The sequence below is a fragment of the Procambarus clarkii genome, chromosome 8 (genome assembly GCF_040958095.1).
Source record: "Procambarus clarkii isolate CNS0578487 chromosome 8, FALCON_Pclarkii_2.0, whole genome shotgun sequence".
Lineage (NCBI taxonomy): Eukaryota > Metazoa > Arthropoda > Malacostraca > Decapoda > Cambaridae > Procambarus > Procambarus clarkii.
In genome coordinates this window covers 41,084,962-41,097,653 of record NC_091157.1, presented here as the reverse complement: position 1 = coordinate 41,097,653, position 12,692 = coordinate 41,084,962, and the positions used below count along the sequence as shown (strand labels likewise).

Sequence of the window (12,692 nt, the reverse complement as noted above, 5' to 3'; positions counted from 1 at the left end):
TGTCGTACCTAGTAGCCAGAACGCACTTCTCAGCCTACTATGCAAAGCCCGATTTGCCTAATAATCCAAGTTTTCATGAACTAATTGTTTTTCAACGACCTAACCTACCTAACCTAACCTAACCTAACTTTTTCGGCTACCTAACCTAACCTAACCTATAAAGATAGGTTAGGTTAGGTTAGGTAGGGTTGGTTAGGTTCGGTCATATATCTACGTTAATTTTAACTCCAATAAAAAAAAATTGACCTCATACATAATGAAATGGGTAGCTTTATCATTTCATAAGAAAAAAATTAAAGAAAATATATTAATTCAGGAAAACTTGGCTTATTAGGCAAATCTGGCCTTGCATAATAGGCTGAGAAGTGCATTCTGGCTACTAGGTACGACATATATATATATATATATATATATATATATATATATATATATATATATATATATATATATATATATATAAATATATATATATATATATATATGGGACTTCCAGGAGTCCCGTGACAGCCACGGTGCACTCTATTTACAGCAGTTCCCCCTCTTACTTAACTTCATCGAAACTCTGTTTTCTTTGAAATAATCAAGACCTCATACAACTTAGGATTACCAGTCTCTCATTCCCCTTAAAATTGTCATTAGACGAGAACTCCTGGATGAATTTGAAGAAAGTAGAACTATGCAAACTTGAACTAGCAGGTCCACTGTTCATCACAATGAAATGTGTGAAGTAAAACATGTGTATGGGACAAGTTATAAAGTCAGTAGACTAACAGATGTTGTCACTGCTCGTATAAGGATTGGCTACAAGTATCTCTGGCAGTTCGGTTTGTATAGGGATCTAGATGAAGTAAAGTGTAAAGTGTGTGGACAAAGACAGGGACACACACTCGAACACTATATCTTGGATTGTAGTAAAATTGAGCCATTTAGAGATAAATCTAAGCTCACTCTGTATGATATGGCAACCTATCTTATTACCATGGATACATTACCTGAAATCCTTACACTGTACCCACATTTCGCTTCCAGTAGATGAACGACATATGAGATTCAGAAACAAGTAGTGTATTGTGAGGACTAATAATAAACAGAAGCTCCCCTATGACTGTAATATCCTCATTAGTCAAACTGTTATGTATTAGCGATAAGACCTACCATTAATGTATGATGACTTACTGTAAATATATAGCTCTTGAAATAGCACTTTCTCTGTAACTAGCTGACATTGTAACTATAAGGTGTGAAGGATAGATGAAATTGTTTATGTAATAATCTAAGATGAGGTCTGATAAAGACCTTTTGTGCCCTCTGTAATGCTTTTGCGCTACCGCTCACAGGATGAGTATGGGGTGCACAATAAACTAGCCGCCTTCGGCGGCAACAATCAAATCATTCTCTGTCCCACCACTTGGGCTGGACGGTAGGGCGACGGTCTCGCTTCATGTAGGTCAACGTTCATTCCCCGACCGTCCAAGTGGTTGGGCACCATTCCTTTCCTCAGTCCAATCCCAAATCCTTATCTCGATACCTTCCAAGTGTTATAAAGTCGTAATGGTTTGGCGCTTTCCCCTGATAATACAAAAAATATCACCATTACAGTTGGTCTGTAACGTTGTGATGCGTATTGCTTGAGGCTCAGGTTCTGACTGTTGCTAAAGTTTAAGTTTAGAATGTCACAATCATCTCTGATATTAACGTCTTGAATTATATCCATCAAGAATGAAAGTATATTTGCTAAATATTAAGGGGTCTTCAGGTAAATCCAGTTATTTCCATGTTTTTCAATATGCTTTGGAATGGTTTTGGCGATTATCGTGTCAAGGATTCTTCCGACAATAGTTGTTGTAGTTATAAAACACTTCAACCATATATATATTTATTCTAAAAATCGGCTTAATATTTGCAACTCTCCAAGATCTCGGAACTTTGCTCGACTTCAGTGACTTATTTAATTAACATGACAAGAACTCACTAAACACTTCCCTACATTTTTTAAAAAGAGCTTGGGAGCTTACATTTCTTTACTTGGTTAGAAACTTTTCTCTACTTGGTTAGTAACATTTTTCTACTTGGTTATTAACTTCCTAGTTAGTAACAGCTTATCTAACCATTTTGTCTTGTTCACTACCTACAAAGATTTGTTCAGCTGCAGATATAATATCAAGTTCTTCACTGGTAAATACAGGGACAAAATACTGATTCAGAATACCATCATTTCTTTGTAGCTTCCACTTAACTGTCTTGTCTAATTTCCCAACGGCCCAGTCTTCTCGCTTTTCTTTGATACATCTGAACGAATTCTTCAGGATTCTTTTTCCTTTTTAATAGTTCTGGAATGAAACTCATTTCTATATAGCTCCCCCCCCCCTCATAATTTTCTTTACTTCCATGCTTAACCACATTTTTTTTTTACCTAATTTATTGATATGGTATACTACATTCCTAGACTTTAAGCCTTGGAATATGGTATACTACATTCCTAGACTTTAAGCCTTGGAATATGGTATACTACATTCCTAGACTTTAAGCCTTGGAATATGGTATACTACATTCCTAGGCACTAAAAAATAATTTTGCAAATTCATTATTATATACATCAAGACCCGCGCTAGGAGTCGTGTCATCCCAAGCACTGCCATTGTCCATGCTCAATCATACATTCTAGAAGGTTTCAAAATCAACATTGTATTAATATGGATCCAAAACCCCATTTTTTATGCTTTGTTAAAAATGGTTTTCCTGTGATTGCTGTTCAACAACTGAATCTGTTTCCATGTTAGTGGTGCTCTGTTGGCCAACATTTAGTCTTAATATTATTTACTTTTTGGTCCCATAATATGTTCTTTAAGAAAGAAATTAACTAACGACAAAAAAGTCTTGTCTCAGCATTCCCTGATTTATTCGTGCAGTTTATTCTACTAAAATTTAGGTAATTAAAAAGATTTTAAGGGTTGACAGATGTTTATCTTCTTGTTTGAGGTGTGTGTTCACTTGAGACAGTTAAGCAAGTTCCAGCTGTGTCTGGGTACAAGTGACAGGATGAACAACCCAGCGGGGTTTCTTCCTATTGGGGAGTGTTGTACATGCTGCTATGGCGGTGTGTCCACTCACAGGATGAGTGGCGCTGCCCAATACTGTCACTATGGCGGTGTGTCCACTCACAGGATGAGTGGCGCTGCCCAATACTGTCACTATGGCGGTGTGTCCACTCACAGGATGAGTGGCGCTGCCCAATACTGTCACTATGGCGGTGTGTCCACTCACAGGATGAGTGGCGCTGCCCAATACTGTCACTAGGGAGCCGGTCGGCCGAGCGGACAACACATTGGACTTGTGATCCTGTGTTCGATCCCAGGCTCCGGCGAGAAACAATGGGCAGAATTTCTTTCACCCTATGCCCCTGTTACCTAGCAGTAAAATAGGTACCTGGGTGTTAGTCAGCTGTCACCGGCTGCTTCCTGGGGGGTGGAGGCCTGGTCGAGGACCGGGCCGCGGGGACACTAAAGCCCCGAAATCATCTCAAGATCTCATGGCGGTGTGTCCACTCACAGGATGAGTGGTGCTGCCCAGTACTGTCACTACGGCGATGTGTCCACTCACAGGATGAGTGACGCTGCCCCAAACTGTCACTATGGCGATGTGTCCACCCACAGGATGAGTGACGCTGCCCAATACTGTCACTATGGCGATGTCTCCACCCACAGGATGAGTGACGCTGCCTAATACTGTCACTATGGCGGTGTGTCCACCCACAGGATGAGTGACGCTGCCTAATACTGTCACTATGGCGGTGTGTCCACCCACAGGATGAGTGACGCTGCCTAATACTGTCACTATGGCGGTGTGTCCACCCACAGGATGAGTGACGCTGCCCAATACTGTCACTATGGCGGTGTGTCCACCCACAGGATGAGTGACGCTGCCCAATACTGTCACTATGGCGGTGTGTCCACCCACAGGATGAGTGACGCTGCCTAATACTGTCACTATGGCGGTGTGTCCACCCACAGGATGAGTGACGCTGCCTAATACTGTCACTATGGCGGTGTGTCCACCCACAGGATGAGTGACGCTGCCTAATACTGTCACTATGGCGGTGTGTCCACTCACAGGATGAGTGACGCTGCCTAATACTGTCACTATGGCGGTGTGTCCACCCACAGGATGAGTGACGCTGCCTAATACTGTCACTATGGCGGTGTGTCCACTCACAGGATGAGTGACGCTGCCCAATACTGTCACTATGGCGGTGTGTCCACCCACAGGATGAGTGACGCTGCCTAATACTGTCACTATGGCGGTGTGTCCACTCACAGGATGAGTGACGCTGCCTAATACTGTCACTATGGCGATGTGTCCACCCACAGGATGAGTGACGCTGCCCAATACTGTCACTATGGCGGTGTGTCCACCCACAGGATGAGTGACGCTGCCTAATACTGTCACTATGGCGGTGTGTCCACTCACAGGATGAGTGGCACTGCCCAATACTGTCACTATGGCGGTGTGTCCACCCACAGGATGAGTGGCACTGCCCAATACTGTCACTATGGCGGTGTGTCCACCCACAGGATGAGTGGCGCTGCCCAATACTGTCACTATGGCGGTGTGTCCACCCACAGGATGAGTGGCGCTGCCCAATACTGTCACTATGGCGGTGTGTCCACCCACAGGATGAGTGGCGCTGCCCAATACTGTCACTATGGCGGTGTGTCCACCCACAGGATGAGTGGCGCTGCCCAATACTGTCACTATGGCGGTGTGCCCACTCACAGGATGAGTGGCGCTGCCCAATACTGTCACTATGGCGGTGTGTCCACCCACAGGATGAGTGGCGCTGCCCAATACTGTCACTATGGCGGTGTGTCCACTCACAGGATGAGTGGCGCTGCCCAATACTGTCACTATGGCGGTGTGTCCACTCACAGGATGAGTGGCGCTGCCCAATACTGTCACTATGGCGGTGTGTCCACTCACAGGATGAGTGGCGCTGCCCAATACTGTCACTATGGCGGTGTGTCCACCCACAGGATGAGTGGCGCTGCCCAATACTGTCACTATGGCGGTGTGTCCACCCACAGGATGAGTGGCGCTGCCCAATACTGTCACTATGGCGGTGTGTCCACCCACAGGATGAGTGGCGCTGCCCAATACTATCACTATGGTGGTGTGTCCACCCACAGGATGAGTGGCACTGCCCAATACTATCACTATGGTGGTGTGTCCACCCACAGGGTGAGTGGCACTGCCCAATACTATCACTGGCGGTGTGTCCACCCACAGGATGAGTGGCACTGCCCAATACTATCACTATGGTGGTGTGTCCACCCACAGGATGAGTGACGCTGCCCAATACTGTCACTATGGCGGTGTGTCCACCCACAGGATGAGTGGCACTGCCCAATACTGTCACTATGACGGTGTGTCCACCTACAGGATGAGTGGCACTGCCCAATACTGTCACTATGGCGGTGTGTCCACCCACAGGATGAGTGGCGCTGCCCAATACTGTCACTATGGCGGTGTGTCCACCCACAGGATGAGTGGCGCTGCCCAATACTATCACTATGGTGGTGTGTCCACCCACAGGATGAGTGGCACTGCCCAATACTATCACTATGGTGGTGTGTCCACCCACAGGGTGAGTGGCACTGCCCAATACTATCACTGGCGGTGTGTCCACCCACAGGATGAGTGGCACTGCCCAATACTATCACTATGGTGGTGTGTCCACCCACAGGATGAGTGACGCTGCCCAATACTGTCACTATGGCGGTGTGTCCACCCACAGGATGAGTGGCACTGCCCAATACTGTCACTATGACGGTGTGTCCACCTACAGGATGAGTGGCACTGCCCAATACTGTCACTATGGCGGTGTGTCCACCCACAGGATGAGTGGCGCTGCCCAATACTGTCACTATGGCGGTGTGTCCACCCACAGGATGAGTGGCGCTGCCCAATACTATCACTATGGTGGTGTGTCCACCCACAGGATGAGTGGCGCTGCCCAATACTGTCACTATGGCGGTGTGTCCACCCACAGGATGAGTGGCACTGCCCAATACTGTCACTATGACGGTGTGTCCACCTACAGGATGAGTGGCACTGCCCAATACTGTCACTATGGCGGTGTGTCCACCCACAGGATGAGTGGCGCTGCCCAATACTGTCACTATGGCGGTGTGTCCACTCACAGGATGACTAGCGCTGCCCAGTAAACACGTCCCTCGGGGCAAAATTAAAAATAAATAAACACAAACATTTTCAGACCTAGATGACTAAGATATTTCTTCCCGGATATTCATTTCCTCCATTCTGTTGAGATTATGTGGCCTATATGCAACTCCAATTACTGGATTACAACTATTTTCGTTTAATTTTAGCCAAAAAAGTTTCAGTGTGCCTTAGTTTGTAATTACCTGTTTCAAACTTCATTTTATATTTTCTCTGACAAATATTGCTTCTGTGTCAAATCTATCTCTCAGTGTGAAGCAATTTGTAATCTTTAATTTTCTATTCTAATATCTCCCTGTATTCTCCATTCATCTCCGCATCTGTAATCTATTGTCTCTAAGTAGAGGAGTGCATTTAATTTATGTATTTAATTTATATTATTACTAGTGATTATGTAATATACAACATTGGTGTTTTGCTGTGTTGATGCTTGTTGCTGTGTTGATGATTGTTGCTGTGTTGATACTTGTTGCTGTGTTGATGCTTGTTGCTGTGTTGATGCTTGTTGCTGTGTTGATGATTGTTGCTGTGTTGATGATTGTTGCTGTGTTGATGATTGTTGCTGTGTTGATGATTGTTGCTGTGTTGATGATTGTTGCTGTGTTGATACTTGTTGCTGTGTTGATGCTTGTTGCTGTGTTGATGCTTGTTGCTGTGTTGATGCTTGTTGCTGTGTTGATGCTTGTTGTGTGTTGATGCTTGTTGCTGTGTTGATGCTCAGCTGTGACAGAGGGGCGTAGGTGGAGTCCAATCTCTACAACAGTCTGGAAACAACTTGAGATAGTGATACTTGGAACACGTGAGTATGTGGCGGTCACACGCTTCCTCAGTGGTGTTGCACCAGGCTGCAATAATTAAATTCCATAATTTCCACTCCAAACTAGTATTCACACACATGAATGTAATATCTAAATATTTGGAGGGGAAGAAACTGCACTTACATAGGGTTTATTTTATCGCGTGCAGTATTACGACATGGCACCTACATGAACACATTTAAGAGCTCGTTAAATAGAACATATGAGGTAAAAATGCCTGCCGAACTGGTGTCCGTGATTCTGGTAAACTGCGTCCTCAATCTGACATCCGAGGATGTACGGATGCCTTCTAGATTGTAAGATTTGTAGGGACCGCTTCGGAACACCGTACTGCTTGCTAATCGAAAATGGCGAGTATCCTTCCTTTCCCGAAAGTCGCGCATGCGCATAGCTCCCAGTAGAGGCCCGAGCATAAATTATATTTATTCATTAAAGCTAAATAGGGAAGGAAGCGTTTGTAAATATTGTTTATAGTTTAATCAAATACTTTATGTGGTGATGTTTGATTCTCACAGTGCGGGTCAGTTAATGTTGACTGCACAAATAAAACAAGAATCCTTTGGAGGTGGAAATTATTTTAGATTATGATATTATTTACTAGAACAGCGATCAAGCTGGATACAGGAATTCCAGTAAACTGTTGTATACTAAAAGTAAACCTTTTACTAAATAATTATCCATGATAAAGGAAAGTAAAGGGTTGGACTTCTATTAGATCTACAAATATGCAGAAATTTGTTCTCCGTGGGTAGCTGACGCAACACTGCACAATTCTAGGAGAAATAAATTACATGATGTTCCACATCCTAATGCAATGAATTCTGTGGTACTAAACTACGAATTAATAATGTTAGTTAATTATAACAATTAGTACAGGAAACACATCCCACTGTACTAAGGATTAGTAAATGAGTATTAAATAATAATGAAGCCTAATACAGGAAATACATCCTATTATATTAGGGATGAGCATAATTGTTGGAAATTTCCAACATGCTGTGTCGCTGTGTTGATGCTTGTTGCTGTGTTGATGCTTGTTGATGCTTGTTGCTGTGTTGATGCTTGTTTCTGTGTTGATGCTTGTTGCTGTGTTGATGCTTGTTGCTGTGTTGATGCTTCATGGTGCTTGTTGATGCTTGTTGCTGTGTTGATGCTTGTTGCTGTGTTGATGCTTGATGGTGCTTGTTGATGCTTGTTGCTGTGTTGATGCTTGTTGCTGTGTTGGTGCTTGTTGCTGTGTTGGTGCTTGTTGCTGTGTTGGTGCTTTTTGCTGTGTTGGTGCTGTGTTGGTGCTTGTTGCTGTGTTGGTGCTTGTTGCTCTGTTGGTGCTTGTTGCTGTGTTGGTGCTTGTTGCTATGTTGATGCTTTTTGCTGTGTTGGTGCTTGTTGCTGTGTTGGTGCTTGTTGCTGTGTTGGTGCTTGTTGCTGTGTTGATGCTTGATGCGTGTTGCTGTGTTGGTGCTTGTTGCTGTGTTGGTGCTTGTTCCTGTGTTGGTGCTTGTTGCTATGTTGGTGCTTTTTGCTGTGTTGGTGCTTTTTGCTGTGTTGGTGCTTTTTGCTGTGTTGATGCTTCTGTGTTGGTGCTTGATGGGTTTGTTGATGCTTGTTGCTGTGTTGATGCTTGTTGCTGTGTTGGTGCTTGTTGCTGTGTTGGTGCTTGTTGCTGTGTTGGTGCTTGTTGCTGTATTGGTGCTTGTTGCTGTGTTGGTGCTTTTTGCTGTGTTGGTACTTGTTGCTGTGTTGGTGCTTGTTGCTGTGTTGGTGCTTGTTGCTGTGTTGGTGCTTGTTGCTGTGTTAGTGCTTGTTGCTGTGTTAGTGCTTGTTGCTGTGTTGGTGCTTGTTGCTGTGTTGGTGCTTGTTGCTGTGTTGATGCTTGTTGCTGTGTTCATGCTTGTTGCTGTGTTGATGCTTGTTGCTGTGTTCATGCTTGTTGCTGTGTTCATGCTTGTTGCTGTGTTCATGCTTGTTGCTGTGTTGATGCTTGTTTCTGTGTTGATGCTTGTTGCTGTGTTGGTGCTTGTTGCTGTGTTGGTGCTTGTTGCTGTGTTGATGCTTGATGGTGCTTGTTGCTGTGTTGATGCTTCTGTGTTGGTGCTTGATGGTGCTTGTTTATGCTTGTTGCTGTGTTGATGCTTGTTGCTGTGTTGATGCTTGATGGTGCTTGTTGATGCTTGTTGCTGTGTTGATGCTTGTTGCTGTGTTGGTGCTTGTTGCTGTGTTGATGCTTGTTGCTGTGTTGATGCTTGTTGCTGTGTTGATGCTTGATGGTGCTTGTTTCTGTGTTGGTGCTTGTTGCTGTGTTGGTGCTTGTTGCTGTGTTGGTGCTTTTTGCTGTGTTGGTGCTTTTTGCTGTGTTGGTGCTTTTTGCTGTGTTGGTGCTTGTTGCTGTGTTGGTGCTTGTTGCTGTGTTGGTGCTTGTTGCTGTGTTGGTGCTTGTTGCTGTGTTGGTGCTTGTTGCTGTGATGGTGCTTGTTGCTGTGTTGGTGCTTGTTGCTGTGTTGGTGCTTGTTGCTGTGATGGTGCTTGTTGCTGTGTTGGTGCTTGTTGCTGTGTTGGTGCTTGTTGCTGTGATGGTGCTTGTTGCTGTGTTGGTGCTTGTTGCTGTGTTGGTGCTTGTTGCTGTGATGGTGCTTGTTGCTGTGTTGGTGCTTGTTGCTGTGTTGGTGCTAAGTTGGTGCTTGTTGCTGTGTTGGTGCTTGATGCTGTGATGATGCTTGATGCTGTGTTGATGCTTGATGCTGTGATGATGCTTGTTGCTGTGTTGATACTTGTTGCTGTGTTGATGCTTGTTGCTGTGTTGATGCTTGTTACTGTGTTGATGCTTGTTGCTGTGTTGATGTTTGATGGTGCTTGTTGCTGTGTTGATGCTTGTTGTTGTGATGGTGCTTGTTGCTGTGTTGATGCTTGTTACTGTGTTGATGCTTGTTGCTGTGTTGATGCTTGTTACTGTGTTGATGCTTGTTGCTGTGTTGATGTTTGATGGTGCTTGTGGCTGTGTTGATGCTTGTTGCTGTGTTGATGCTTGTTGTTGTGTTGATGCTTGTTACTGTGTTGATGCTTGTTGCTGTGTTGATGCTTGATGGTGCTTGTTGCTGTGTTGTTGCTTGTTGCTGTGTTGGTGCTTGTTGCTGTGTTGGTGCTTGATGCTGTGATGATGCTTGTTGCTGTGTTGTTGCTTGTTGCTGTGTTGGTGCTTGTTGCTGTGTTGGTGCTTGTTGCTGTGTTGGTGCTTGATGCTGTGATGATGCTTGTTGCTGTGTTGTTGCTTGTTGCTGTGTTGGTGCTTGTTGCTGTGTTGGTGCTTGTTGCTGTGTTGGTGCTTGTTGCTGTGTTGGTGCTTGTTGCTGTGTTGTTGCTTGTTGCTGTGTTGTTGCTTGTTGTTGTGTTGGTGCTTGTTGCTGTGTTGGTGCTTGTTGCTGTGTTGGTGCTTGTTGCTGTGTTGGTGCTTTTTGCTGTGTTGGTGCTTGTTGCTGTGTTGATGTTTGTTGCTGTGTTGGTGCTTGTTGCTGTGTTGATGCTTGTTGCTGTGTTGATGCTTGTTGCTGTGTTGGTGCTTGTTGCTGTGTTAGTGCTTGTTGCTGTGTTGGTGCTTGTTGCTGTGTTGGTGCTTGTTGCTGTGTTGGTGCTTGTTGCTGTGTTGGTGCTTGTTGCTGTGTTGGTGCTTGTTGCTGTGTTGGTGCTTGTTGCTGTGATGATGCTTGTTCCCCTCGTTGTTCCACATATCGTCTTGAGAACTCGTATTGGAAACCATTAAAATTTTCTTATTTCTGACCAGTTTACTTCCATTTTCCCAGCTCAGTTATCATGATTAAAATCTCGACTACAATCATGTATCACATTATACTATGAGATTTTTTTTAATTTTCCTGAGGTCGCCGTTCTATCCTTTGCGTGTATGATGCATCTGCAATAGAAGTTATCCCTGTTGCAAGTGAAATATAACTTGTAATATAACTTCAGCCGACAGTTAAAAGGTAACTGCGTTTGATACCTATTCACTGCATTCAACACCTCCGTAAAACATTACCAATGACTGGGAATTAACTCTCCCGTGGACCAAATGTAACCTATGGCAATCACCCCTTAATTCGAAAAAGTATTTCTTATTTCTTGGTTTTCTTTAATTATTCAAGATGCTGTCCATTCTATCGGCTACATCTTCCAACCGGTTTTTGAGCATCTTAAGCATCTTGAGCATCTTGATCTTGGCCAAGATCTTATTTCTCATGAATTTCTCTCTCGGTGAGAAATTCAATTTCTCCCATATTGAGAAATAATTTTCTGAAATTTCGCATTTTTTATTAGTGGCTAATTTTAGTAGAATAATTTTAGTTCAACAATTTACATGTTTTTTAATATTTTGTCTCTGTCATTTGTCTCTCTCTGCTACTCGATAATTTCACACGTCAAGCACCAGCTTCGAGTAGCACATTCAAATGATCCCAAATTTCAGCACTTGTGTGTTAACCTTGACTATTTTCATTCTAACGACGGTATACTGCTTGTGTCTCATGTCTTCTCCCGGAAGATGACTTTGTAGTTTGATATTCATCTCCCCCGGAAGCTGCGGATGCTGCTTCTCATCTCGTTCTTCCGTTACCTTAAGACAGCCTCTAAGGCGGTCCACGGTCCAAGGAGAGAGTCATTCATCAAAGGATCAAAATTGGAATGATGAATCCCTCTATGCGGGATTGTAATGGAAGAGGAGAATCATATTGTATGGGACAGTAATGGAAGGGAACAATGACTTACTGACTGGTTGTAATGGAGAACAACGAATGGCCTTTGCCATTCGAAGGGTGGTAATGAGTGAAAATAATCTACTTACCATTGAGTGTTAATGGGAAAATAGCACACATAATGGTTATGTGAAGGAAGAATAGGTGTACTTGGAAGTGATAATGGAAGGGGAGAATCATATATAAGAGAAGGGTAATTGGAGAAAAGAAGAAGCAACTGCTGCGGGATGGCAGTAATTGGAAAGAAGAAATCACTTATTGGGGGATTTGGCAATAGAAGGGGAGAGTTACTAAATAGTGGAGGATAATGGGGGGGGGGGGTCAAAACACAGGGGGAATAGGTAGAATTGGAAGGATCACTTTCTGAGCGTAATTATGGTAGATTAAAATAACTTGTTTAGAAGGCAATAAGCGATAAGAATGATTGACTAAGAATGAAAATGAGAGGCAATAATTACCAGAGGTGTTAATGGGAGGATATAATTACCAGAGGTGTTAATGGGAGGATATAATCACTTGGTTGAGGGAGTTTCTCAGACGACTGTATTACCAACTTGCGGGGAAGGGAATGGAAGAGGACAATTACCTACAGTGAATAGTAATGGAAGGGGAATAATTACTTATTGAGGAGTAGGAATTAAATGTGACAGTCACTTTATGGTTGTGGTAATAGTAGGGAAGATGAACTCACTGCTGTGGTAATGGCAGTGGTCAACCAGTTACGAACGGGATGGTAGAGGGAGGGGCAGAAACATTTACTCCCGACTCTATAAGACAATCACTTAATTTCGGGTAGAAATATGAAGAATCAATTAATGGGAGATGTGGAATAGAGGGAAGGAATCATCCAGTGTGGGTGATAATGGAATGGGAGAATACGAAAAGGAGAATTTCTCAA

General features: G+C 43.8%; 3 protein-coding genes across 3 annotated transcripts in view; 1 reads left to right on the top strand and 2 right to left on the bottom strand.

Annotated features, from left to right (window-relative positions):
* Nucleotides 1-12,692, top strand: part of LOC123759848 (uncharacterized) — a 210,735-nt gene that overhangs the window by 37,495 nt on the left and 160,548 nt on the right. The window lies entirely within an intron of this gene.
* Nucleotides 8,015-9,016, bottom strand: LOC138360579 (uncharacterized). The gene has a single exon (XM_069320291.1). It carries the CDS (start codon nt 9,014-9,016, stop codon nt 8,015-8,017), a length of 1,002 nt encoding a protein of 333 aa, XP_069176392.1.
* The window catches only part of LOC138360563 (uncharacterized), a 28,577-nt gene continuing 25,049 nt past the window's right edge, over nt 9,165-12,692 (bottom strand). The window contains exons 3-4 of the mRNA XM_069320290.1: nt 10,103-10,789; nt 9,165-9,947 (exon numbers count right to left, since the gene is read on the bottom strand). Of these exons, the coding sequence (XP_069176391.1) occupies nt 9,165-9,947; nt 10,103-10,789 (1,470 nt within the window). The remainder of the gene's footprint in view (nt 9,948-10,102; nt 10,790-12,692) is intronic.

What these genes read in the sequence shown, in the direction of transcription:
- LOC138360579 (XM_069320291.1), bottom strand. Translation starts at nt 9,016, where the DNA reads ATGAACACAGCAACAAGCATGAACACAGCAACAAGCATGAACACAGCA.